This window comes from Tinamus guttatus, unplaced genomic scaffold (genome assembly GCF_059628265.1).
Source record: "Tinamus guttatus ecotype Peru unplaced genomic scaffold, ASM5962826v1 Tinamus_guttatus_pri_ptg000222l, whole genome shotgun sequence".
Lineage (NCBI taxonomy): Eukaryota > Metazoa > Chordata > Aves > Tinamiformes > Tinamidae > Tinamus > Tinamus guttatus.
Window position 1 is genome coordinate 15788 of NW_028288756.1, and position 24465 is coordinate 40252.

The following is a 24465-nucleotide window of genomic DNA, read 5'->3' on the forward strand; positions in this document are numbered from 1 at the left end:
CCCCAGCTCTTGAGCCTCCCTGGCAGCTGGGCCCCTGTCAGCGTGGTGGAAAGCTGCTCTTTTATGCCCTGAGTGAGCAGCATCCAGCAAAGCAGCCCCACATCTCCTAGCCCCTCCAAGACACCCAGGCCCCCGTCTTGTGAAGGGCAAAACCCCACAAGAGTCTCTGCAGGCATTTGGTGAGAAGCCGCCGGCAGAGCTGCCGTGCAAAAGCAGAGCCGTGCTTGCAGTCTCTGGGGAGGATTCCCAATGAGGCTGCTAAACGTCCTAGTGACCACATGCTGCAGGCCGGTGGCAGAGGCAGTCTCACCAAAGTGAGCTTGGCCACTGGTGGGAGAGATGCAAGCGTCACCTGGGGCCCCATCACGTACCTGCACTACAGCTCTGGGAGCAGCAACGGCAGGGCCAGTGCGAGGTGCAGTGGGTGGATGGGGCATGTGCTGCACCTTGGCCTCCTTCTCCCGGGAGGGCACAATGAGGCGGCCCGACCTGTCCGCGGAGGTCCTGAGAAGACACGGTGGGTTGCATAAGGAGGAGGGCAGGAGGCGTTTGCTCCCACAAGCCTCACCATGGGCTTCCCTGAAAGCTCCCGGGACTCGTTGCTGGGAAAGAAGCTCTGCCCTGAGCACTGTCATTCAGCTCCCGCAAAGCTCCCCCTGACGCTGGAGGAACAGGGAGGAGATGGGAGGCTCCTGGGCAAAGCGGTGCAAGCTGGTGGTCCAGCGAGTCAGTGGCCGTGGCTGAGAGCCCTGTGTCAGGAGGTGGTGGGAGGCCCTGGGACCAGCATGTCGCAAGGGGCCCTCTCTGTGGAACAGCTCCAAGGGTGGCCCTCAGCCCTCCCGCCCAGGCTCTCTCTCACCTGGCAGGAGGCAGCTTCTCTGCACTTTGCTCCCTGCCGCGTGTCCCCCAGCTTGGCAGCAAGGGGAGGCAAACCTGCCTGCCGTGCTGCAGGAGCTTGCCAGGACGCTGCTCTGTAAGCAAGAGACGCCGGAGCTCTTGAGTGCGCCTGCCGAGCAGCACCCTTGAACCTGGCTGGCGTCAGGCAGCGCGGCGGCAGAGGGCCCCAAAGTGGTGAGGAGGCAGCTTTGCTCTTACCCTTGGTGGACGCGATGCGCCCAAGCTCTTCCCCCTTTTTCTTGCCGCTGGGGAAGCCAGCGGGGGCAGCCCTGGCTTCTGGGCTGCCTTTGACCCTGACCTGAACCCTGAAAAGCAGAGAGAAGGCAGGTTGCAGGAGAAGACCCCCTCTGCCCCTGGCAGCTTGTGCACGCTACTGTTCCTGGCTGCCCACGGAGACCTCCTCGCTGGTCATGGCTTGGTGTCCCCGCCGCTTCCTTGGGGAGTTTTGGCAGCCTCCGTGCAAGGGCCCCACACCTGGCTTGGGTGGTGCTGATTTCTTGCCAGCTCTGTGCTGAGCACAGAGCCCCAGCAGTGCGTGCTCCCGAGCAGGAATGGGGAGGCCGTGCTCTGGGCGCACACTCACCTCGGGAAGACATAGAAGCGGCGCGACGGGATCACTGGGCACGTGGTGTCGGGAGTGGGGACCACCAGCTCCTTGAGCCACGGCGTCTGCAATGTGAACAGACAGGGTGGGAGAGGGGCAAGGCAGCTTGGTGCCTGCTGCCCAAGGCAGCAGCCCCTGCTCCTACTGCAAGGGGGGACTGCAGCTCCAGGCCTTTCTTGCCAGCCTTCTGCTGTGCTCCTTAGCCCCTGGTTGTGCTGTGCACAGGCTGCCCAGGAAGGATGGCAGAGCGCGCAATAGTTGTGCCAGGCGTGCTGCATGTAGAGAGAGGGCTCAGGGAGTTTGGGGCATCTCTCTTCCTGAGTGGAGAATGTGGCGGGGCCAAGCTCCGTGGCAGGTGCTGGATTAGCTCGCCAGCCTCTGGAGGGCGTGCTGAGAGAGGTAAGGTGGCCCCTTTCTTGACACGATCTGCACGGAAAGGGCGGTGTGCCTGGCAAGGTGAGCGGCTTACACTGCGCAGGGCCGCAATGAGGCTCGCCGTGGTCTCCAGCTGCTCGATGCAGCTGCCAAAAAACTGCATTTGCAGAACGCCTTCCTGGCGACCCAGCACCCCGACGTCCTTAAAAAGGAAGCAGATGTTCTCCATGTCCCGCAGGTGGGATGAGAACAGGACAACGCTCTCATCCACGCAATCTTCCACCACAGGGCGTGGCAGTGAGGTGGCCCGGGTCAAGTGCCCAAAGTTCAAGGGCTCGATCTTGATGTTCTCTGCAAGCAAGAGGAACGGTGTGAGTGCTGCAGCTGGCCAAGGTCCCGTCACGGGACCTTCAGGTAAAATGGGTGGCCGGAGGCAGATGTTAGGGCAGCTCCGGGAAGAGAGCCCGCCTCCCTGCCGACTTTGCAACCCCATCCCGCAGAGGAGCAACACCCACGCGCCACCCCCCATAGGTGTCAAGGGGAAGCGGAGGGTGGTCGCTGCCATCTCACCGGGGAGAGTCACTTTGGGGTGTTTGAGCCACTGTTGGCAGGCTGTGTTCATGGCCAGCTTGAAGACTGGTCTTCGGACCATGAGCACCTCTTCTGCCCCAAGGCGCAGTGGCTCTTGCACCACCGCAAAGATGCCCAGCCCCCTGATCAGCACACCCTGCAGAGGGAAAAGACAAGAAGGAGGAGGCGTAAGCCTACTGCACATGGCCCAAGTGAGGAGCGTCAGTGTGTGGGGCTGTGACTCTGCGCCCTCTCTCCTGTGGCTGCGGCCGCGGCTGCGGCTGCTGCTGAGGTACCATGGGGCAAGAGGGATCCCTTGGGAGAGCTGTGGAGAAGGGCCCCTCTCTAGTGATGTTGCCCTGTCCCTAGGCTTTCTCAACACCCCAGAGCGAGAGAACGTGTGAGGGCTTGCTGAGGGCACAGAAGCAGGGAAATGCCTCCATCTCCCTGCTTGTTCTCCTCCCTGTTCTCTCCTTTGGGCAAAGAGCAGGATCCCCAGGTCCCCAGCACTTTCCCCGAGGAGAGCTGCGCACGGCCTCTCCGCCAGCCTGCCGAGGAGCTGCTCTGCAGCCTGCGCCTGGTGGCAGGGTGCTGCTGTGGCGTGGCGGGGCAGGATTGCTCCCTGGGTGCCCAGACCCAGACCAACTGAGAGCGCTGGAAGGGGAGGGGAGCAGGACAGCAGCCCACCTTGTCCAGCATCATCTGCTGCAGGATGTAATGGGAGACGGCATCCCAAATGGTCACAATCTCTGCAGAGCGAGGGAAAGAGGCATCAATGAGGTCCTGGGCGAAGCCGCGCATGGCCAATCCGCAAGCTGCTCAGCCCAGGGGGACACAGGCAGGCGTACGCAAACCCTCCGAGGAGCCCCAGTGTCAGCTCTGCAGCGGACCCTAGCCCCCGTGTGAGGCTGCCAGGACTCCACTGAGCCCAGGCCTGGTGTGGAGCTGGAAGAGGGACAGGGGGAGGAGTAGGGACAAGGGCTGTGGGCGCCTGCCCACTGCGGAAGCAGCTCCCCAAGGCCTCACCCTCCATGGAGAGCTTGAGGAGAGTAGGATAGAGGAGCCTCAGCTCCGGCCTGAGGGTCTCAGTCCAGGAGCCCTGCATCTTGCTTGGCCCCTCGCTCTCGCCTCTCCTCTCCAGCAGGGCACACAGGTCGCTCTTGCGGCCTCTTGGCCCCACACTCCTCCGCACTGTGCTCGCGTCGCCTCCCGTTCACGCTCCTCGCCGCACAGAGGCCGCGCAGGGTCGCAGTGGGGAGCACCACGAGCAGTGACCAGCAACAGCCAGGTCTCGCAGAGAAGTGCCGTTGCTGCAGCACTGACGGCGACACCCCCTTGGACGCCTCCTTGTGATGCGTCAGGGCCCACTGTGAGTCCAGCGCGTGTCATGGGGCTCATGTGTCCCAACGGCACTGTGAGGCAGCGGCTTGGGCCAGGAAGGACAACGTGGGGCAGCTTTCCCCTTACCCAACAGATGGTCCTGTGTTCCCTACCCATGAGAAAGAAACGGTGCCTGTCTGTTAGAGCAGAGAGCGTCCCTGTGCTCGGCCATAGGTGCTCAACACGGAAGACATCCCTGCTCTCACTGTGTTGAGATCCTGTTGCAAGAACCATTCCTCCTTTGCCCAGCTAAAGAACCGGCTGTAGTTTTGCGTGGCTCGCAACTGATTTTGCAGCAGCTCTCTGGGCAGCTTCCCGATGCAACCCACTCGCCTTGACATCAGATGAGAGATTTGTGCCTCGAGAGACCTGGGGAAAGGAATGTCCCTGTTGCCTAGAGCCAGATGAAGGCCTTCATTGGAGGTTGTTTGCTGCTGAACCTGCGCTGCCAGCATCGTGGCGTAGCAGCGCGGTGAAAGGTCTTTAGGCCTTGTCTTCATTTCAGCCTTATGGGAAAGGCAGAGAAAGTCTCCTCCTGAAAGTGGCTGTGGTGCCCTGGCCCTGCCTGGAAGCAGGACCCGCAGCCTGAGGGAGAGACCTTCTCCTTGGCCATCAACCCCCGGGTGCCTTGGGTGGCCTTCTCCCCAAAGATCTGTGCCAGGAGCATTTAGCAGCGCACGCACCGCACAGGCTGCTGTAAGGTGGTTGTGGCTGGCCTGGAAGCCAGCTGTCCCCCAAGAAAACTCTCATGTCCCAGGACACGGCTATCCCCTCGCACACAGAGCATGCACAGCCTCTCAGCCCTGCATGCACGCGTCCACACGTGGACTGGACCGCTGCCAGAGACAGCCCAGGCAGCAGTCCCCTTCTGCCTGCCAAGTGGCAAGATGTGGTTAAGATGCTTGTCCTCATGCCATTTGGGAGCCTGTTAATCCTCTAGGGTTTTTAGGGTTTTTTCCTAACACTGAGAGCAATGGTCCATCTGCGAGTGAGTCTGTATCAGGCGTGGCGCTCCCTTGGAAAAGAAATACGGATTGGGGCAGGAATCGTTGTCTGTGTCATTATTTCTTATGTGCCGTGAAGGGTCTGCTTGCAGCCTGGGGGTTGTTCAAACCTCTTGCTCAATGGCAAGGCCCTAAGGAGCAGAGAGGACACCCTGTTCTTCCCCAGAAGGCCTGAGTGTCCACACGGAAGAGGCCTGAGGCTCACGGTGTGCCTTTATGCACCTTGTGCTCCCTCTGAGCCCCTTGCAGGACAAGGGAGTTGAAGAAAAGCCAAGGGGCTCTGGAACTCCAGAGCTCTGCTTTTCTCCTCCATATGGGCCTGAGCTGCAATCCAGAGCCCAAAGATTTGTCCTGGGCTCAGAGGCTTGTGGCTGGCTCAGGTCCCGTCCTCTCCAGGCTGCCTACCTCAGGGTGCTGGCCAAGCACCACACTGCCCGCCAAACAGCCCAGGAAATATTGTCAAGGGAACACCAGCCTCCTGGTGAGGATGGCATGAATGAGGAGGCAGCGGGCACATGCTCTTCCCATTTGTCCTGAAGAATGGCAGAATGGCAGTAGTTTTCCACTCTGCAGGATATGACGTGATTCAGGGAGGATTTGGGCCGTGACATGCCCGTGCTGTGATCTTCCCTAGCTGGGAAGAATGCTACGTTGCGGAAGGTAGCGGCAAGCAGTGCCGCTGTGCCCAGGTCACCTCCAGAACATGTGTCTTGGAGACCTTTCCAATGCAGTCACTACATGCACGGCCCAAAGCAAAGGAGTTCATGGATAGCAGCTAGACGCTCTCTCACGGGGCCCATTCCAGCCCCTCCGCTAGTGCCCTGTGTCCCTTGCAGTCTCAGTCCCACCAAGTACAGGCTCACACCAAGTCAGAGAGACCATTTATTTGCGCAGGAAGAGGCCGTTGGAGTTTTTCCTGATGGTCCTGCGCAGCTGGCGGTCCTGCAGCTCTTGGCTGCGGAGATTGCCCAGCACCAGCATCCTGTGGGGATCAGGAGAAAGATATTGAAGCACTTGGGAGGCACACGGGATAGTTAGGTGTTTTCCGGGAGTCCAACGGTGCATCCCGGCCCCCCACGCCATCTTGGTGGAAGGCTGTGTGAGCCCGAGGGCAAGCTGCAAAGCCACTTGAGTGCCCTGAGGCTGGGCTCTATTTACCGGCGAGCCTCTTCCTCCTCCTTCATCCTCTGGCGGTTCAGCTCCACCTTGTCCTTCCAGCCATCCCGGAGAACTTTGTAGGAGGCCGAGAGCTGCACGTTCTGCTTGGCTCTCGGCGACAGGTCCCTGCAAGGGGAGTGACCAAATCTCTCTGCCGCTCTGCTGGGAGCCTTGTGGCTTCTTCCCTCCCCAGGCGCTGTCCTCTCACAGCAGAGGAAACCCGGGGCTTTGGCATGCCGTGTGCGGAGCGGAGGCGTTTTGGGAGCCAAGATCTGCCAGCCGTCCTCGTCCAGCATGGCCATTGGCTTGGAGCCCGCACCCCCTGCACACTCACGGTTTGTGTGGCTGGCCTGGGGCTGGGAAGCAGCGCTGGTCCAGGTGGAGCTGCTTCTTCAGCATGTGCATCTGTTTGGCAAGGGCGAGAAGAGCAGAAGGTTTGAGGAGCCCTGACACCCTCGCAGGGGAGGCGCCAGGTCCTCCCAGGCAGCATCTGCCTGGGCCCTGGCTGCCTGCGAGGCCCTGCCCCCCTGCGGGTGGGACATGGCCCTTTCTCCCAGGGCTGTCCAACGCATCCCGTACCTTTTTGTGCAGCCGGGCACGCCTGTCCGCCCTTGCCTGCAGCTCCTCCTGGGCTTCGCGCTGCGCCTTAGCCTTCTCTTCAAAGAGGGAGAGGCGGGCGGCTCTCGCAGGGCGCTGCGTTGGAGGGCGGGCTGTTTCCTGGGGGAGCACACGAAGGGACACCATTAGGTTTCTCCATCTGGGGAGGGACCTCTTGGCAGGGGGCCTGCTTGATTTGCGCTCTTCAGCTTCTCTCCTGCCCCAGCTCTTGAGCCTCCCTGGCAGCTGGGCCCCTGTCAGCGTGGTGGAAAGCTGCTCTTTTATGCCCTGAGTGAGCAGCATCCAGCAAAGCAGCCCCACATCTCCTAGCCCCTCCAAGACACCCAGGCCCCCGTCTTGTGAAGGGCAAAACCCCACAAGAGTCTCTGCAGGCATTTGGTGAGAAGCCGCCGGCAGAGCTGCCGTGCAAAAGCAGAGCCGTGCTTGCAGTCTCTGGGGAGGATTCCCAATGAGGCTGCTAAACGTCCTAGTGACCACATGCTGCAGGCCGGTGGCAGAGGCAGTCTCACCAAAGCGAGCTTGGCCACTGGTGGGAGAGATGCAAGCGTCACCTGGGGCCCCATCACGTACCTGCACTACAGCTCTGGGAGCAGCAACGGCAGGGCCAGTGCGAGGTGCAGTGGGTGGATGGGGCATGTGCTGCACCTTGGCCTCCTTCTCCCGGGAGGGCACAATGAGGCGGCCCGACCTGTCCGCGGAGGTCCTGAGAAGACACGGTGGGTTGCATAAGGAGGAGGGCAGGAGGCGTTTGCTCCCACAAGCCTCACCATGGGCTTCCCTGAAAGCTCCCGGGACTCGTTGCTGGGAAAGAAGCTCTGCCCTGAGCACTGTCATTCAGCTCCCGCAAAGCTCCCCCTGACGCTGGAGGAACAGGGAGGAGATGGGAGGCTCCTGGGCAAAGCGGTGCAAGCTGGTGGTCCAGCGAGTCAGTGGCCGTGGCTGAGAGCCCTGTGTCAGGAGGTGGTGGGAGGCCCTGGGACCAGCATGTCGCAAGGGGCCCTCTCTGTGGAACAGCTCCAAGGGTGGCCCTCAGCCCTCCCGCCCAGGCTCTCTCTCACCTGGCAGGAGGCAGCTTCTCTGCACTTTGCTCCCTGCCGCGTGTCCCCCAGCTTGGCAGCAAGGGGAGGCAAACCTGCCTGCCGTGCTGCAGGAGCTTGCCAGGACGCTGCTCTGTAAGCAAGAGACGCCGGAGCTCTTGAGTGCGCCTGCCGAGCAGCACCCTTGAACCTGGCTGGCGTCAGGCAGCGCGGCGGCAGAGGGCCCCAAAGTGGTGAGGAGGCAGCTTTGCTCTTACCCTTGGTGGACGCGATGCGCCCAAGCTCTTCCCCCTTTTTCTTGCCGCTGGGGAAGCCAGCGGGGGCAGCCCTGGCTTCTGGGCTGCCTTTGACCCTGACCTGAACCCTGAAAAGCAGAGAGAAGGCAGGTTGCAGGAGAAGACCCCCTCTGCCCCTGGCAGCTTGTGCACGCTACTGTTCCTGGCTGCCCACGGAGACCTCCTCGCTGGTCATGGCTTGGTGTCCCCGCCGCTTCCTTGGGGAGTTTTGGCAGCCTCCGTGCAAGGGCCCCACACCTGGCTTGGGTGGTGCTGATTTCTTGCCAGCTCCGTGCTGAGCACAGAGCCCCAGCAGTGCGTGCTCCCGAGCAGGAATGGGGAGGCCATGCTCTGGGCGCACACTCACCTCGGGAAGACATAGAAGCGGCGCGACGGGATCACTGGGCACGTGGTGTCGGGAGTGGGGACCACCAGCTCCTTGAGCCACGGCGTCTGCAATGTGAACAGACAGGGTGGGAGAGGGGCAAGGCAGCTTGGTGCCTGCTGCCCAAGGCAGCAGCCCCTGCTCCTACTGCAAGGGGGGACTGCAGCTCCAGGCCTTTCTTGCCAGCCTTCTGCTGTGCTCCTTAGCCCCTGGTTGTGCTGTGCACAGGCTGCCCAGGAAGGATGGCAGAGCGCGCAATAGTTGTGCCAGGCGTGCTGCATGTAGAGAGAGGGCTCAGGGAGTTTGGGGCATCTCTCTTCCTGAGTGGAGAATGTGGCGGGGCCAAGCTCCGTGGCAGGTGCTGGATTAGCTCGCCAGCCTCTGGAGGGCGTGCTGAGAGAGGTAAGGTGGCCCCTTTCTTGACACGATCTGCACGGAAAGGGCGGTGTGCCTGGCAAGGCGAGCGGCTTACACTGCGCAGGGCCGCAATGAGGCTCGCCGTGGTCTCCAGCTGCTCGATGCAGCTGCCAAAAAACTGCATTTGCAGAACGCCTTCCTGGCGACCCAGCACCCCGACGTCCTTAAAAAGGAAGCAGATGTTCTCCATGTCCCGCAGGTGGGATGAGAACAGGACAACGCTCTCATCCACGCAATCTTCCACCACAGGGCGTGGCAGTGAGGTGGCCCGGGTCAAGTGCCCAAAGTTCAAGGGCTCGATCTTGATGTTCTCTGCAAGCAAGAGGAACGGCGTGAGTGCTGCAGCTGGCCAAGGTCCCGTCACGGGACCTTCAGGTAAAATGGGTGGCCGGAGGCAGATGTTAGGGCAGCTCCGGGAAGAGAGCCCGCCTCCCTGCCGACTTTGCAACCCCATCCCGCAGAGGAGCAACACCCACGCGCCACCCCCCATAGGTGTCAAGGGGAAGCGGAGGGTGGTCGCTGCCATCTCACCGGGGAGAGTCACTTTGGGGTGTTTGAGCCACTGTTGGCAGGCTGTGTTCATGGCCAGCTTGAAGACTGGTCTTCGGACCATGAGCACCTCTTCTGCCCCAAGGCGCAGTGGCTCTTGCACCACCGCAAAGATGCCCAGCCCCCTGATCAGCACACCCTGCAGAGGGAAAAGACAAGAAGGAGGAGGCGTAAGCCTACTGCACATGGCCCAAGTGAGGAGCGTCAGTGTGTGGGGCTGTGACTCTGCGCCCTCTCTCCTGTGGCTGCGGCCGCGGCTGCAGCTGCTGCTGAGGTACCATGGGGCAAGAGGGATCCCTTGGGAGAGCTGTGGAGAAGGGCCCCTCTCTAGTGATGTTGCCCTGTCCCTAGGCTTTCTCAACACCCCAGAGCGAGAGAACGTGTGAGGGCTTGCTGAGGGCACAGAAGCAGGGAAATGCCTCCATCTCCCTGCTTGTTCTCCTCCCTGTTCTCTCCTTTGGGCAAAGAGCAGGATCCCCAGGTCCCCAGCACTTTCCCCGAGGAGAGCTGCGCACGGCCTCTCCGCCAGCCTGCCGAGGAGCTGCTCTGCAGCCTGCGCCTGGTGGCAGGGTGCTGCTGTGGCGTGGCGGGGCAGGATTGCTCCCTGGGTGCCCAGACCCAGACCAACTGAGAGCGCTGGAAGGGGAGGGGAGCAGGACAGCAGCCCACCTTGTCCAGCATCATCTGCTGCAGGATGTAATGGGAGACGGCATCCCAAATGGTCACAATCTCTGCAGAGCGAGGGAAAGAGGCATCAATGAGGTCCTGGGCGAAGCCGCACATGGCCAATCCGCAAGCTGCTCAGCCCAGGGGGACACAGGCAGGCGTACGCAAACCCTCCGAGGAGCCCCAGTGTCAGCTCTGCAGCGGACCCTAGCCCCCGTGTGAGGCTGCCAGGACTCCACTGAGCCCAGGCCTGGTGTGAAGCTGGAAGAGGGACAGGGGGAGGAGTAGGGACAAGGGCTGTGGGCGCCTGCCCACTGCGGAAGCAGCTCCCCAAGGCCTCACCCTCCATGGAGAGCTTGAGGAGAGTAGGATAGAGGAGCCTCAGCTCCGGCCTGAGGGTCTCAGTCCAGGAGCCCTGCATCTTGCTTGGCCCCTCGCTCTCGCCTCTCCTCTCCAGCAGGGCACACAGGTCGCTCTTGCGGCCTCTTGGCCCCACACTCCTCCGCACTGTGCTCGCGTCGCCTCCCGTTCACGCTCCTCGCCGCACAGAGGCCGCGCAGGGTCGCAGTGGGGAGCACCACGAGCAGTGACCAGCAACAGCCAGGTCTCGCAGAGAAGTGCCGTTGCTGCAGCACTGACGGCGACACCCCCTTGGACGCCTCCTTGTGATGCGTCAGGGCCCACTGTGAGTCCAGCGCGTGTCATGGGGCTCATGTGTCCCAACGGCACTGTGAGGCAGCGGCTTGGGCCAGGAAGGACAACGTGGGGCAGCTTTCCCCTTACCCAACAGATGGTCCTGTGTTCCCTACCCATGAGAAAGAAACGGTGCCTGTCTGTTAGAGCAGAGAGCGTCCCTGTGCTCGGCCATAGGTGCTCAACACGGAAGACATCCCTGCTCTCACTGTGTTGAGATCCTGTTGCAAGAACCATTCCTCCTTTGCCCAGCTAAAGAACCGGCTGTAGTTTTGCGTGGCTCGCAACTGATTTTGCAGCAGCTCTCTGGGCAGCTTCCCGATGCAACCCACTCGCCTTGACATCAGATGAGAGATTTGTGCCTCGAGAGACCTGGGGAAAGGAATGTCCCTGTTGCCTAGAGCCAGATGAAGGCCTTCATTGGAGGTTGTTTGCTGCTGAACCTGCGCTGCCAGCATCGTGGCGTAGCAGCGCGGTGAAAGGTCTTTAGGCCTTGTCTTCATTTCAGCCTTATGGGAAAGGCAGAGAAAGTCTCCTCCTGAAAGTGGCTGTGGTGCCCTGGCCCTGCCTGGAAGCAGGACCCGCAGCCTGAGGGAGAGACCTTCTCCTTGGCCATCAACCCCCGGGTGCCTTGGGTGGCCTTCTCCCCAAAGATCTGTGCCAGGAGCATTTAGCAGCGCACGCACCGCACAGGCTGCTGTAAGGTGGTTGTGGCTGGCCTGGAAGCCAGCTGTCCCCCAAGAAAACTCTCATGTCCCAGGACACGGCTATCCCCTCGCACACAGAGCATGCACAGCCTCTCAGCCCTGCATGCACGCGTCCACACGTGGACTGGACCGCTGCCAGAGACAGCCCAGGCAGCAGTCCCCTTCTGCCTGCCAAGTGGCAAGATGTGGTTAAGATGCTTGTCCTCATGCCATTTGGGAGCCTGTTAATCCTCTAGGGTTTTTAGGGTTTTTTCCTAACACTGAGAGCAATGGTCCATCTGCGAGTGAGTCTGTATCAGGCGTGGCGCTCCCTTGGAAAAGAAATACGGATTGGGGCAGGAATCGTTGTCTGTGTCATTATTTCTTATGTGCCGTGAAGGGTCTGCTTGCAGCCTGGGGGTTGTTCAAACCTCTTGCTCAATGGCAAGGCCCTAAGGAGCAGAGAGGACACCCTGTTCTTCCCCAGAAGGCCTGAGTGTCCACACGGAAGAGGCCTGAGGCTCACGGTGTGCCTTTATGCACCTTGTGCTCCCTCTGAGCCCCTTGCAGGACAAGGGAGTTGAAGAAAAGCCAAGGGGCTCTGGAACTCCAGAGCTCTGCTTTTCTCCTCCATATGGGCCTGAGCTGCAATCCAGAGCCCAAAGATTTGTCCTGGGCTCAGAGGCTTGTGGCTGGCTCAGGTCCCGTCCTCTCCAGGCTGCCTACCTCAGGGTGCTGGCCAAGCACCACACTGCCCGCCAAACAGCCCAGGAAATATTGTCAAGGGAACACCAGCCTCCTGGTGAGGATGGCATGAATGAGGAGGCAGCGGGCACATGCTCTTCCCATTTGTCCTGAAGAATGGCAGAATGGCAGTAGTTTTCCACTCTGCAGGATATGACGTGATTCAGGGAGGATTTGGGCCGTGACATGCCCGTGCTGTGATCTTCCCTAGCTGGGAAGAATGCTACGTTGCGGAAGGTAGCGGCAAGCAGTGCCGCTGTGCCCAGGTCACCTCCAGAACATGTGTCTTGGAGACCTTTCCAATGCAGTCACTACATGCACGGCCCAAAGCAAAGGAGTTCATGGATAGCAGCTAGACGCTCTCTCACGGGGCCCATTCCAGCCCCTCCGCTAGTGCCCTGTGTCCCTTGCAGTCTCAGTCCCACCAAGTACAGGCTCACACCAAGTCAGAGAGACCATTTATTTGCGCAGGAAGAGGCCGTTGGAGTTTTTCCTGATGGTCCTGCGCAGCTGGCGGTCCTGCAGCTCTTGGCTGCGGAGATTGCCCAGCACCAGCATCCTGTGGGGATCAGGAGAAAGATATTGAAGCACTTGGGAGGCACACGGGATAGTTAGGTGTTTTCCGGGAGTCCAACGGTGCATCCCGGCCCCCCACGCCATCTTGGTGGAAGGCTGTGTGAGCCCGAGGGCAAGCTGCAAAGCCACTTGAGTGCCCTGAGGCTGGGCTCTATTTACCGGCGAGCCTCTTCCTCCTCCTTCATCCTCTGGCGGTTCAGCTCCACCTTGTCCTTCCAGCCATCCCGGAGAACTTTGTAGGAGGCCGAGAGCTGCACGTTCTGCTTGGCTCTCGGCGACAGGTCCCTGCAAGGGGAGTGACCAAATCTCTCTGCCGCTCTGCTGGGAGCCTTGTGGCTTCTTCCCTCCCCAGGCGCTGTCCCCTCACAGCAGAGGAAACCCGGGGCTTTGGCATGCCGTGTGCGGAGCGGAGGCGTTTTGGGAGCCAAGATCTGCCAGCCGTCCTCGTCCAGCATGGCCATTGGCTTGGAGCCCGCACCCCCTGCACACTCACGGTTTGTGTGGCTGGCCTGGGGCTGGGAAGCAGCGCTGGTCCAGGTGGAGCTGCTTCTTCAGCATGTGCATCTGTTTGGCAAGGGCGAGAAGAGCAGAAGGTTTGAGGAGCCCTGACACCCTCGCAGGGGAGGCGCCAGGTCCTCCCAGGCAGCATCTGCCTGGGCCCTGGCTGCCTGCGAGGCCCTGCCCCCCTGCGGGTGGGACATGGCCCTTTCTCCCAGGGCTGTCCAACGCATCCCGTACCTTTTTGTGCAGCCGGGCACGCCTGTCCGCCCTTGCCTGCAGCTCCTCCTGGGCTTCGCGCTGCGCCTTAGCCTTCTCTTCAAAGAGGGAGAGGCGGGCGGCTCTCGCAGGGCGCTGCGTTGGAGGGCGGGCTGTTTCCTGGGGGAGCACACGAAGGGACACCATTAGGTTTCTCCATCTGGGGAGGGACCTCTTGGCAGGGGGCCTGCTTGATTTGCGCTCTTCAGCTTCTCTCCTGCCCCAGCTCTTGAGCCTCCCTGGCAGCTGGGCCCCTGTCAGCGTGGTGGAAAGCTGCTCTTTTATGCCCTGAGTGAGCAGCATCCAGCAAAGCAGCCCCACATCTCCTAGCCCCTCCAAGACACCCAGGCCCCCGTCTTGTGAAGGGCAAAACCCCACAAGAGTCTCTGCAGGCATTTGGTGAGAAGCCGCCAGCAGAGCTGCCGTGCAAAAGCAGAGCCGTGCTTGCAGTCTCTGGGGAGGATTCCCAATGAGGCTGCTAAACGTCCTAGTGACCACATGCTGCAGGCCGGTGGCAGAGGCAGTCTCACCAAAGCGAGCTTGGCCACTGGTGGGAGAGATGCAAGCGTCACCTGGGGCCCCATCACGTACCTGCACTACAGCTCTGGGAGCAGCAACGGCAGGGCCAGTGCGAGGTGCAGTGGGTGGATGGGGCATGTGCTGCACCTTGGCCTCCTTCTCCCGGGAGGGCACAATGAGGCGGCCCGACCTGTCCGCGGAGGTCCTGAGAAGACACGGTGGGTTGCATAAGGAGGAGGGCAGGAGGCGTTTGCTCCCACAAGCCTCACCATGGGCTTCCCTGAAAGCTCCCGGGACTCGTTGCTGGGAAAGAAGCTCTGCCCTGAGCACTGTCATTCAGCTCCCGCAAAGCTCCCCCTGACGCTGGAGGAACAGGGAGGAGATGGGAGGCTCCTGGGCAAAGCGGTGCAAGCTGGTGGTCCAGCGAGTCAGTGGCCGTGGCTGAGAGCCCTGTGTCAGGAGGTGGTGGAAGGCCCTGGGACCAGCATGTCGCAAGGGGCCCTCTCTGTGGAACAGCTCCAAGGGTGGCCCTCAGCCCTCCCGCCCAGGCTCTCTCTCACCTGGCAGGAGGCAGCTTCTCTGCACTTTGCTCCCTGCCGCGTGTCCCCCAGCTTGGCAGCAAGGGGAGGCAAACCTGCCTGCCGTGCTGCAGGAGCTTGCCAGGACGCTGCTCTGTAAGCAAGAGACGCCGGAGCTCTTGAGTGCGCCTGCCGAGCAGCACCCTTGAACCTGGCTGGCGTCAGGCAGCGCGGCGGCAGAGGGCCCCAAAGTGGTGAGGAGGCAGCTTTGCTCTTACCCTTGGTGGACGCGATGCGCCCAAGCTCTTCCCCCTTTTTCTTGCCGCTGGGGAAGCCAGCGGGGGCAGCCCTGGCTTCTGGGCTGCCTTTGACCCTGACCTGAACCCTGAAAAGCAGAGAGAAGGCAGGTTGCAGGAGAAGACCCCCTCTGCCCCTGGCAGCTTGTGCACGCTACTGTTCCTGGCTGCCCACGGAGACCTCCTCGCTGGTCATGGCTTGGTGTCCCCGCCGCTTCCTTGGGGAGTTTTGGCAGCCTCCGTGCAAGGGCCCCACACCTGGCTTGGGTGGTGCTGATTTCTTGCCAGCTCCGTGCTGAGCACAGAGCCCCAGCAGTGCGTGCTCCCGAGCAGGAATGGGGAGGCCGTGCTCTGGGCGCACACTCACCTCGGGAAGACATAGAAGCGGCGCGACGGGATCACTGGGCACGTGGTGTCGGGAGTGGGGACCACCAGCTCCTTGAGCCACGGCGTCTGCAATGTGAACAGACAGGGTGGGAGAGGGGCAAGGCAGCTTGGTGCCTGCTGCCCAAGGCAGCAGCCCCTGCTCCTACTGCAAGGGGGGACTGCAGCTCCAGGCCTTTCTTGCCAGCCTTCTGCTGTGCTCCTTAGCCCCTGGTTGTGCTGTGCACAGGCTGCCCAGGAAGGATGGCAGAGCGCGCAATAGTTGTGCCAGGCGTGCTGCATGTAGAGAGAGGGCTCAGGGAGTTTGGGGCATCTCTCTTCCTGAGTGGAGAATGTGGCGGGGCCAAGCTCCGTGGCAGGTGCTGGATTAGCTCGCCAGCCTCTGGAGGGCGTGCTGAGAGAGGTAAGGTGGCCCCTCTCTTGACACGATCTGCACGGAAAGGGCGGTGTGCCTGGCAAGGTGAGCGGCTTACACTGCGCAGGGCCGCAATGAGGCTCGCCGTGGTCTCCAGCTGCTCGATGCAGCTGCCAAAAAACTGCATTTGCAGAACGCCTTCCTGGCGACCCAGCACCCCGACGTCCTTAAAAAGGAAGCAGATGTTCTCCATGTCCCGCAGGTGGGATGAGAACAGGACAACGCTCTCATCCACGCAATCTTCCACCACAGGGCGTGGCAGTGAGGTGGCCCGGGTCAAGTGCCCAAAGTTCAAGGGCTCGATCTTGATGTTCTCTGCAAGCAAGAGGAACGGCGTGAGTGCTGCAGCTGGCCAAGGTCCCGTCACGGGACCTTCAGGTAAAATGGGTGGCCGGAGGCAGATGTTAGGGCAGCTCCGGGAAGAGAGCCCGCCTCCCTGCCGACTTTGCAACCCCATCCCGCAGAGGAGCAACACCCACGCGCCACCCCCCATAGGTGTCAAGGGGAAGCGGAGGGTGGTCGCTGCCATCTCACCGGGGAGAGTCACTTTGGGGTGTTTGAGCCACTGTTGGCAGGCTGTGTTCATGGCCAGCTTGAAGACTGGTCTTCGGACCATGAGCACCTCTTCTGCCCCAAGGCGCAGTGGCTCTTGCACCACCGCAAAGATGCCCAGCCCCCTGATCAGCACACCCTGCAGAGGGAAAAGACAAGAAGGAGGAGGCGTAAGCCTACTGCACATGGCCCAAGTGAGGAGCGTCAGTGTGTGGGGCTGTGACTCTGCGCCCTCTCTCCTGTGGCTGCGGCCGCGGCTGCGGCTGCTGCTGAGGTACCATGGGGCAAGAGGGATCCCTTGGGAGAGCTGTGGAGAAGGGCCCCTCTCTAGTGATGTTGCCCTGTCCCTAGGCTTTCTCAACACCCCAGAGCGAGAGAACGTGTGAGGGCTTGCTGAGGGCACAGAAGCAGGGAAATGCCTCCATCTCCCTGCTTGTTCTCCTCCCTGTTCTCTCCTTTGGGCAAAGAGCAGGATCCCCAGGTCCCCAGCACTTTCCCCGAGGAGAGCTGCGCACGGCCTCTCCGCCAGCCTGCCGAGGAGCTGCTCTGCAGCCTGCGCCTGGTGGCAGGGTGCTGCTGTGGCGTGGCGGGGCAGGATTGCTCCCTGGGTGCCCAGACCCAGACCAACTGAGAGCGCTGGAAGGGGAGGGGAGCAGGACAGCAGCCCACCTTGTCCAGCATCATCTGCTGCAGGATGTAATGGGAGACGGCATCCCAAATGGTCACAATCTCTGCAGAGCGAGGGAAAGAGGCATCAATGAGGTCCTGGGCGAAGCCGCACATGGCCAATCCGCAAGCTGCTCAGCCCAGGGGGACACAGGCAGGCGTACGCAAACCCTCCGAGGAGCCCCAGTGTCAGCTCTGCAGCGGACCCTAGCCCCCGTGTGAGGCTGCCAGGACTCCACTGAGCCCAGGCCTGGTGTGAAGCTGGAAGAGGGACAGGGGGAGGAGTAGGGACAAGGGCTGTGGGCGCCTGCCCACTGCGGAAGCAGCTCCCCAAGGCCTCACCCTCCATGGAGAGCTTGAGGAGAGTAGGATAGAGGAGCCTCAGCTCCGGCCTGAGGGTCTCAGTCCAGGAGCCCTGCATCTTGCTTGGCCCCTCGCTCTCGCCTCTCCTCTCCAGCAGGGCACACAGGTCGCTCTTGCGGCCTCTTGGCCCCACACTCCTCCGCACTGTGCTCGCGTCGCCTCCCGTTCACGCTCCTCGCCGCACAGAGGCCGCGCAGGGTCGCAGTGGGGAGCACCACGAGCAGTGACCAGCAACAGCCAGGTCTCGCAGAGAAGTGCCGTTGCTGCAGCACTGACGGCGACACCCCCTTGGACGCCTCCTTGTGATGCGTCAGGGCCCACTGTGAGTCCAGCGCGTGTCATGGGGCTCATGTGTCCCAACGGCACTGTGAGGCAGCGGCTTGGGCCAGGAAGGACAACGTGGGGCAGCTTTCCCCTTACCCAACAGATGGTCCTGTGTTCCCTACCCATGAGAAAGAAACGGTGCCTGTCTGTTAGAGCAGAGAGCGTCCCTGTGCTCGGCCATAGGTGCTCAACACGGAAGACATCCCTGCTCTCACTGTGTTGAGATCCTGTTGCAAGAACCATTCCTCCTTTGCCCAGCTAAAGAACCGGCTGTAGTTTTGCGTGGCTCGCAACTGATTTTGCAGCAGCTCTCTGGGCAGCTTCCCGATGCAACCCACTCGCCTTGACATCAGATGAGAGATTTGTGCCTCGAGAGACCTGGGGAAAGGAATGTCCCTGTTGCCTAGAGCCAGATGAAGGCCTTCATTGGAGGTTGTTTGCTGCTGAACCTGCGCTGCCAGCATCGTGGCGTAGCAGCGCGGTGAAAGGTCTTTAGGCCTTGTCTTCATTTCAGCCTTATGGGAAAGGCAGAGAAAGTCTCCTCCTGAAAGTGGCTGTGGTGCCCTGGCCCTGCCTGGAAGCAGGACCCGCAGCCTGAGGGAGAGACCTTCTCCTTGGCCATCAACCCCCGGGTGCCTTGGGTGGCCTTCTCCCCAAAGATCTGTGCCAGGAGCATTTAGCAGCGCACGCACCGCACAGGCTGCTGTAAGGTGGTTGTGGCTGGCCTGGAAGCCAGCTGTCCCCCAAGAAAACTCTCATGTCCCAGGACACGGCTATCCCCTCGCACACAGAGCATGCACAGCCTCTCAGCCCTGCATGCACGCGTCCACACGTGGACTGGACCGCTGCCAGAGACAGCCCAGGCAGCAGTCCCCTTCTGCCTGCCAAGTGGCAAGATGTGGTTAAGATGCTTGTCCTCATGCCATTTGGGAGCCTGTTAATCCTCTAGGGTTTTTAGGGTTTTTTCCTAACACTGAGAGCAATGGTCCATCTGCGAGTGAGTCTGTATCAGGCGTGGCGCTCCCTTGGAAAAGAAATACGGATTGGGGCAGGAATCGTTGTCTGTGTCATTATTTCTTATGTGCCGTGAAGGGTCTGCTTGCAGCCTGGGGGTTGTTCAAACCTCTTGCTCAATGGCAAGGCCCTAAGGAGCAGAGAGGACACCCTGTTCTTCCCCAGAAGGCCTGAGTGTCCACACGGAAGAGGCCTGAGGCTCACGGTGTGCCTTTATGCACCTTGTGCTCCCTCTGAGCCCCTTGCAGGACAAGGGAGTTGAAGAAAAGCCAAGGGGCTCTGGAACTCCAGAGCTCTGCTTTTCTCCTCCATATGGGCCTGAGCTGCAATCCAGAGCCCAAAGATTTGTCCTGGGCTCAGAGGCTTGTGGCTGGCTCAGGTCCCGTCCTCTCCAGGCTGCCTACCTCAGGGTGCTGGCCAAGCACCACACTGCCCGCCAAACAGCCCAGGAAATATTGTCAAGGGAACACCAGCCTCCTGGTGAGGATGGCATGAATGAGGAGGCAGCGGGCACATGCTCTTCCCATTTGTCCTGAAGAATGGCAGAATGGCAGTAGTTTTCCACTCTGCAGGATATGACGTGATTCAGGGAGGATTTGGGCCGTGACATGCCCGTGCTGTGATCTTCCCTAGCTGGGAAGAATGCTACGTTGCGGAAGGTAGCGGCAAGCAGTGCCGCTGTGCCCAGGTCACCTCCAGAACATGTGTCTTGGAGACCTTTCCAATGCAGTCACTACATGCACGGCCCAAAGCAAAGGAGTTCATGGATAGCAGCTAGACGCTCTCTCACGGGGCCCATTCCAGCCCCTCCGCTAGTGCCCTGTGTCCCTTGCAGTCTCAGTCCCACCAAGTACAGGCTCACACCAAGTCAGAGAGACCATTTATTTGCGCAGGAAGAGGCCGTTGGAGTTTTTCCTGATGGTCCTGCGCAGCTGGCGGTCCTGCAGCTCTTGGCTGCGGAGATTGCCCAGCACCAGCATCCTGTGGGGATCAGGAGAAAGATATTGAAGCACTTGGGAGGCACACGGGATAGTTAGGTGTTTTCCGGGAGTCCAACGGTGCATCCCGGCCCCCCACGCCATCTTGGTGGAAGGCTGTGTGAGCCCGAGGGCAAGCTGCAAAGCCACTTGAGTGCCCTGAGGCTGGGCTCTATTTACCGGCGAGCCTCTTCCTCCTCCTTCATCCTCTGGCGGTTCAGCTCCACCTTGTCCTTCCAGCCATCCCGGAGAACTTTGTAGGAGGCCGAGAGCTGCACGTTCTGCTTGGCTCTCGGCGACAGGTCCCTGCAAGGGGAGTGACCAAATCTCTCTGCCGCTCTGCTGGGAGCCTTGTGGCTTCTTCCCTCCCCAGGCGCTGTCCTCTCACAGCAGAGGAAACCCAGGGCTTTGGCATGCCGTGTGCGGAGCGGAGGCGTTTTGGGAGCCAAGATCTGCCAGCCGTCCTCGTCCAGCATGGCCATTGGCTTGGAGCCCGCACCCCCTGCACACTCACGGTTTGTGTGGCTGGCCTGGGGCTGGGAAGCAGCGCTGGTCCAGGTGGAGCTGCTTCTTCAGCATGTGCATCTGTTTGGCAAGGGCGAGAAGAGCAGAAGGTTTGAGGAGCCCTGACACCCTTGCAGGGGAGGCGCCAGGTCCTCCCAGGTAGCATCTGCCTGGGCCCTGGCTGCCTGCGAGGCCCTGCCCCCCTGCGGGTGGGACATGGCCCTTTCTCCCAGGGCTGTCCAACGCATCCCGTACCTTTTTGTGCAGCCGGGCACGCCTGTCCGCCCTTGCCTGCAGCTCCTCCTGGGCTTCGCGCTGCGCCTTAGCCTTCTCTTCAAAGAGGGAGAGGCGGGCGGCTCTCGCAGGGCGCTGCGTTGGAGGGCGGGCTGTTTCCTGGGGGAGCACACGAAGGGACACCATTAGGTTTCTCCATCTGGGGAGGGACCTCTTGGCAGGGGGCCTGCTTGATTTGCGCTCTTCAGCTTCTCTCCTGCCCCAGCTCTTGAGCCTCCCTGGCAGCTGGGCCCCTGTCAGCGTGGTGGAAAGCTGCTCTTTTATGCCCTGAGTGAGCAGCATCCAGCAAAGCAGCCCCACATCTCCTAGCCCCTCCAAGACACCCAGGCCCCCGTCTTGTGAAGGGCAAAACCCCACAAGAGTCTCTGCAGGCATTTGGTGAGAAGCCGCCAGCAGAGCTGCTGTGCAAAAGCAGAGCCGTGCTTGCAGTCTCTGGGGAGGATTCCCAATGAGGCTGCTAAACGTCCTAGTGACCACATGCTGCAGGCCGGTGGCAGAGGCAGTCTCACCAAAGCGAGCTTGGCCACTGGTGGGAGAGATGCAAGCGTCACCTGGGGCCCCATCACGTACCTGCACTACAGCTCTGGGAGCAGCAACGGCAGGGCCAGTGCGAGGTGCAGTGGGTGGATGGGGCATGTGCTGCACCTTGGCCTCCTTCTCCCGGGAGGGCACAATGAGGCGGCCCGACCTGTCCGCGGAGGTCCTGAGAAGACACGGTGGGTTGCATAAGGAGGAGGGCAGGAGGCGTTTGCTCCCACAAGCCTCACCATGGGCTTCCCTGAAAGCTCCCGGGACTCGTTGCTGGGAAAGAAGCTCTGCCCTGAGCACTGTCATTCAGCTCCCGCAAAGCTCCCCCTGACGCTGGAGGAACAGGGAGGAGATGGGAGGCTCCTGGGCAAAGCGGTGCAAGCTGGTGGTCCAGCGAGTCAGTGGCCGTGGCTGAGAGCCCTGTGTCAGGAGGTGGTGGGAGGCCCTGGGACCAGCATGTCGCAAGGGGCCCTCTCTGTGGAACAGCTCCAAGGGTGGCCCTCAGCCCTCCCGCCCAGGCTCTCTCTCACCTGGCAGGAGGCAGCTTCTCTGCACTTTGCTCCCTGCCGCGTGTCCCCCAGCTTGGCAGCAAGGGGAGGCAAACCTGCCTGCCGTGCTGCAGGAGCTTGCCAGGACGCTGCTCTGTAAGCAAGAGACGCCGGAGCTCTTGAGTGCGCCTGCCGAGCAGCACCCTTGAACCTGGCTGGCGTCAGGCAGCGCGGCGGCAGAGGGCCCCAAAGTGGTGAGGAGGCAGCTTTGCTCTTACCCTTGGTGGACGCGATGCGCCCAAGCTCTTCCCCCTTTTTCTTGCCGCTGGGGAAGCCAGCGGGGGCAGCCCTGGCTTCTGGGCTGCCTTTGACCCTGACCTGAACCCTGAAAAGCAGAGAGAAGGCAGGTTGCAGGAGAAGACCCCCTCTGCCCCTGGCAGCTTGTGCACGCTACTGTTCCTGGCTGCCCACGGAGACCTCCTCGCTGGTCATGGCTTGGTGTCCCCGCCGCTTCCTTGGGGAGTTTTGGCAGCCTCCGTGCAAGGGCCCCACACCTGGCTTGGGTGGTGCTGATTTCTTGCCAGCTCCGTGCTGAGCACAGAGCCCCAGCAGTGCGTGCTCCCGAGCAGGAATGGGGAGGCCATGCTCTGGGCGCACACTCACCTCGGGAAGACATAGAAGCGGCGCGACGGGATCACTGGGCACGTGGTGTCGGGAGTGGGGACCACCAGCTCCTTGAGCCACGGCGTCTGCAATGTGAACAGACAGGGTGGGAGAGGGGCAAGGCAGCTTGGTGCCTGCTGCCCAAGGCAGCAGCCCCTGCTCCTACTGCAAGGGGGGACTGCAGCTCCAGGCCTTTCTTGCCAGCCTTCTGCTGTGCTCCTTAGCCCCTGGTTGTGCTGTGCACAGGCTGCCCAGGAAGGATGGCAGAGCGCGCAATAGTTGTGCCAGGCGTGCTGCATGTAGAGAGAGGGCTCAGGGAGTTTGGGGCATCTCTCTTCCTGAGTGGAGAATGTGGCGGGGCCAAGCTCCGTGGCAGGTGCTGGATTAGCTCGCCAGCCTCTGGAGGGCGTGCTGAGAGAGGTAAGGTGGCCCCTTTCTTGACACGATCTGCACGGAAAGGGCGGTGTGCCTGGCAAGGCGAGCGGCTTACACTGCGCAGGGCCGCAATGAGGCTCGCCGTGGTCTCCAGCTGCTCGATGCAGCTGCCAAAAAACTGCATTTGCAGAACGCCTTCCTGGCGACCCAGCACCCCGACGTCCTTAAAAAGGAAGCAGATGTTCTCCATGTCCCGCAGGTGGGATGAGAACAGGACAACGCTCTCATCCACGCAATCTTCCACCACAGGGCGTGGCAGTGAGGTGGCCCGGGTCAAGTGCCCAAAGTTCAAGGGCTCGATCTTGATGTTCTCTGCAAGCAAGAGGAACGGCGTGAGTGCTGCAGCTGGCCAAGGTCCCGTCACGGGACCTTCAGGTAAAATGGGTGGCCGGAGGCAGATGTTAGGGCAGCTCCGGGAAGAGAGCCCGCCTCCCTGCCGACTTTGCAACCCCATCCCGCAGAGGAGCAACACCCACGCGCCACCCCCCATAGGTGTCAAGGGGAAGCGGAGGGTGGTCGCTGCCATCTCACCGGGGAGAGTCACTTTGGGGTGTTTGAGCCACTGTTGGCAGGCTGTGTTCATGGCCAGCTTGAAGACTGGTCTTCGGACCATGAGCACCTCTTCTGCCCCAAGGCGCAGTGGCTCTTGCACCACCGCAAAGATGCCCAGCCCCCTGATCAGCACACCCTGCAGAGGGAAAAGACAAGAAGGAGGAGGCGTAAGCCTACTGCACATGGCCCAAGTGAGGAGCGTCAGTGTGTGGGGCTGTGACTCTGCGCCCTCTCTCCTGTGGCTGCGGCCGCGGCTGCGGCTGCTGCTGAGGTACCATGGGGCAAGAGGGATCCCTTGGGAGAGCTGTGGAGAAGGGCCCCTCTCTAGTGATGTTGCCCTGTCCCTAGGCTTTCTCAACACCCCAGAGCGAGAGAACGTGTGAGGGCTTGCTGAGGGCACAGAAGCAGGGAAATGCCTCCATCTCCCTGCTTGTTCTCCTCCCTGTTCTCTCCTTTGGGCAAAGAGCAGGATCCCCAGGTCCCCAGCACTTTCCCCGAGGAGAGCTGCGCACGGCCTCTCCGCCAGCCTGCCGAGGAGCTGCTCTGCAGCCTGCGCCTGGTGGCAGGGTGCTGCTGTGGCGTGGCGGGGCAGGATTGCTCCCTGGGTGCCCAGACCCAGACCAACTGAGAGCGCTGGAAGGGGAGGGGAGCAGGACAGCAGCCCACCTTGTCCAGCATCATCTGCTGCAGGATGTAATGGGAGACGGCATCCCAAATGGTCACAATCTCTGCAGAGCGAGGGAAAGAGGCATCAATGAGGTCCTGGGCGAAGCCGCACATGGCCAATCCGCAAGCTGCTCAGCCCAGGGGGACACAGGCAGGCGTACGCAAACCCTCCGAGGAGCCCCAGTGTCAGCTCTGCAGCGGACCCTAGCCCCCGTGTGAGGCTGCCAGGACTCCACTGAGCCCAGGCCTGGTGTGAAGCTGGAAGAGGGACAGGGGGAGGAGTAGGGACAAGGGCTGTGGGCGCCTGCCCACTGCGGAAGCAGCTCCCCAAGGCCTCACCCTCCATGGAGAGCTTGAGGAGAGTAGGATAGAGGAGCCTCAGCTCCGGCCTGAGGGTCTCAGTCCAGGAGCCCTGCATCTTGCTTGGCCCCTCGCTCTCGCCTCTCCTCTCCAGCAGGGCACACAGGTCGCTCTTGCGGCCTCTTGGCCCCACACTCCTCCGCACTGTGCTCGCGTCGCCTCCCGTTCACGCTCCTCGCCGCACAGAGGCCGCGCAGGGTCGCAGTGGGGAGCACCACGAGCAGTGACCAGCAACAGCCAGGTCTCGCAGAGAAGTGCCGTTGCTGCAGCACTGACGGCGACACCCCCTTGGACGCCTCCTTGTGATGCGTCAGGGCCCACTGTGAGTCCAGCGCGTGTCATGGGGCTCATGTGTCCCAACGGCACTGTGAGGCAGCGGCTTGGGCCAGGAAGGACAACGTGGGGCAGCTTTCCCCTTACCCAACAGATGGTCCTGTGTTCCCTACCCATGAGAAAGAAACGGTGCCTGTCTGTTAGAGCAGAGAGCGTCCCTGTGCTCGGCCATAGGTGCTCAACACGGAAGACATCCCTGCTCTCACTGTGTTGAGATCCTGTTG

The 24465-nt window shown here is 61.5% G+C and overlaps 3 protein-coding genes across 3 annotated transcripts; all 3 read right to left on the bottom strand.

Annotated features, from left to right (window-relative positions):
* Window positions 1-5712: 5712 nt before the first annotated feature.
* LOC148594623 (uncharacterized) lies at window positions 5713-10356 on the bottom strand. Its single transcript, XM_088525034.1, has 10 exons — window positions 10278-10356; window positions 9939-10000; window positions 9252-9408; window positions 8776-9032; window positions 8286-8371; window positions 7665-8007; window positions 6568-6705; window positions 6323-6393; window positions 5989-6114; window positions 5713-5812 (listed from the first exon to the last, which is right to left on the bottom strand). The coding sequence occupies exons 1-10, from the start codon at window positions 10354-10356 to the stop codon at window positions 5713-5715; spliced, it is 1419 nt and encodes a 472-aa protein (XP_088381160.1).
* Window positions 10357-12517: 2161 nt separating this feature from the next.
* LOC148594624 (uncharacterized) lies at window positions 12518-17161 on the bottom strand. Its single transcript, XM_088525035.1, has 10 exons — window positions 17083-17161; window positions 16744-16805; window positions 16057-16213; window positions 15581-15837; window positions 15091-15176; window positions 14470-14812; window positions 13373-13510; window positions 13128-13198; window positions 12794-12919; window positions 12518-12617 (listed from the first exon to the last, which is right to left on the bottom strand). Exons 1-10 carry the CDS (start codon window positions 17159-17161, stop codon window positions 12518-12520), a joined length of 1419 nt encoding a protein of 472 aa, XP_088381161.1.
* A 2161-nt stretch (window positions 17162-19322) lies between these two features.
* LOC148594625 (uncharacterized) lies at window positions 19323-23966 on the bottom strand. The gene is made up of 10 exons (XM_088525036.1): window positions 23888-23966; window positions 23549-23610; window positions 22862-23018; window positions 22386-22642; window positions 21896-21981; window positions 21275-21617; window positions 20178-20315; window positions 19933-20003; window positions 19599-19724; window positions 19323-19422 (listed from the first exon to the last, which is right to left on the bottom strand). Exons 1-10 carry the CDS (start codon window positions 23964-23966, stop codon window positions 19323-19325), a joined length of 1419 nt encoding a protein of 472 aa, XP_088381162.1.
* Window positions 23967-24465: the final 499 nt, after the last annotated feature.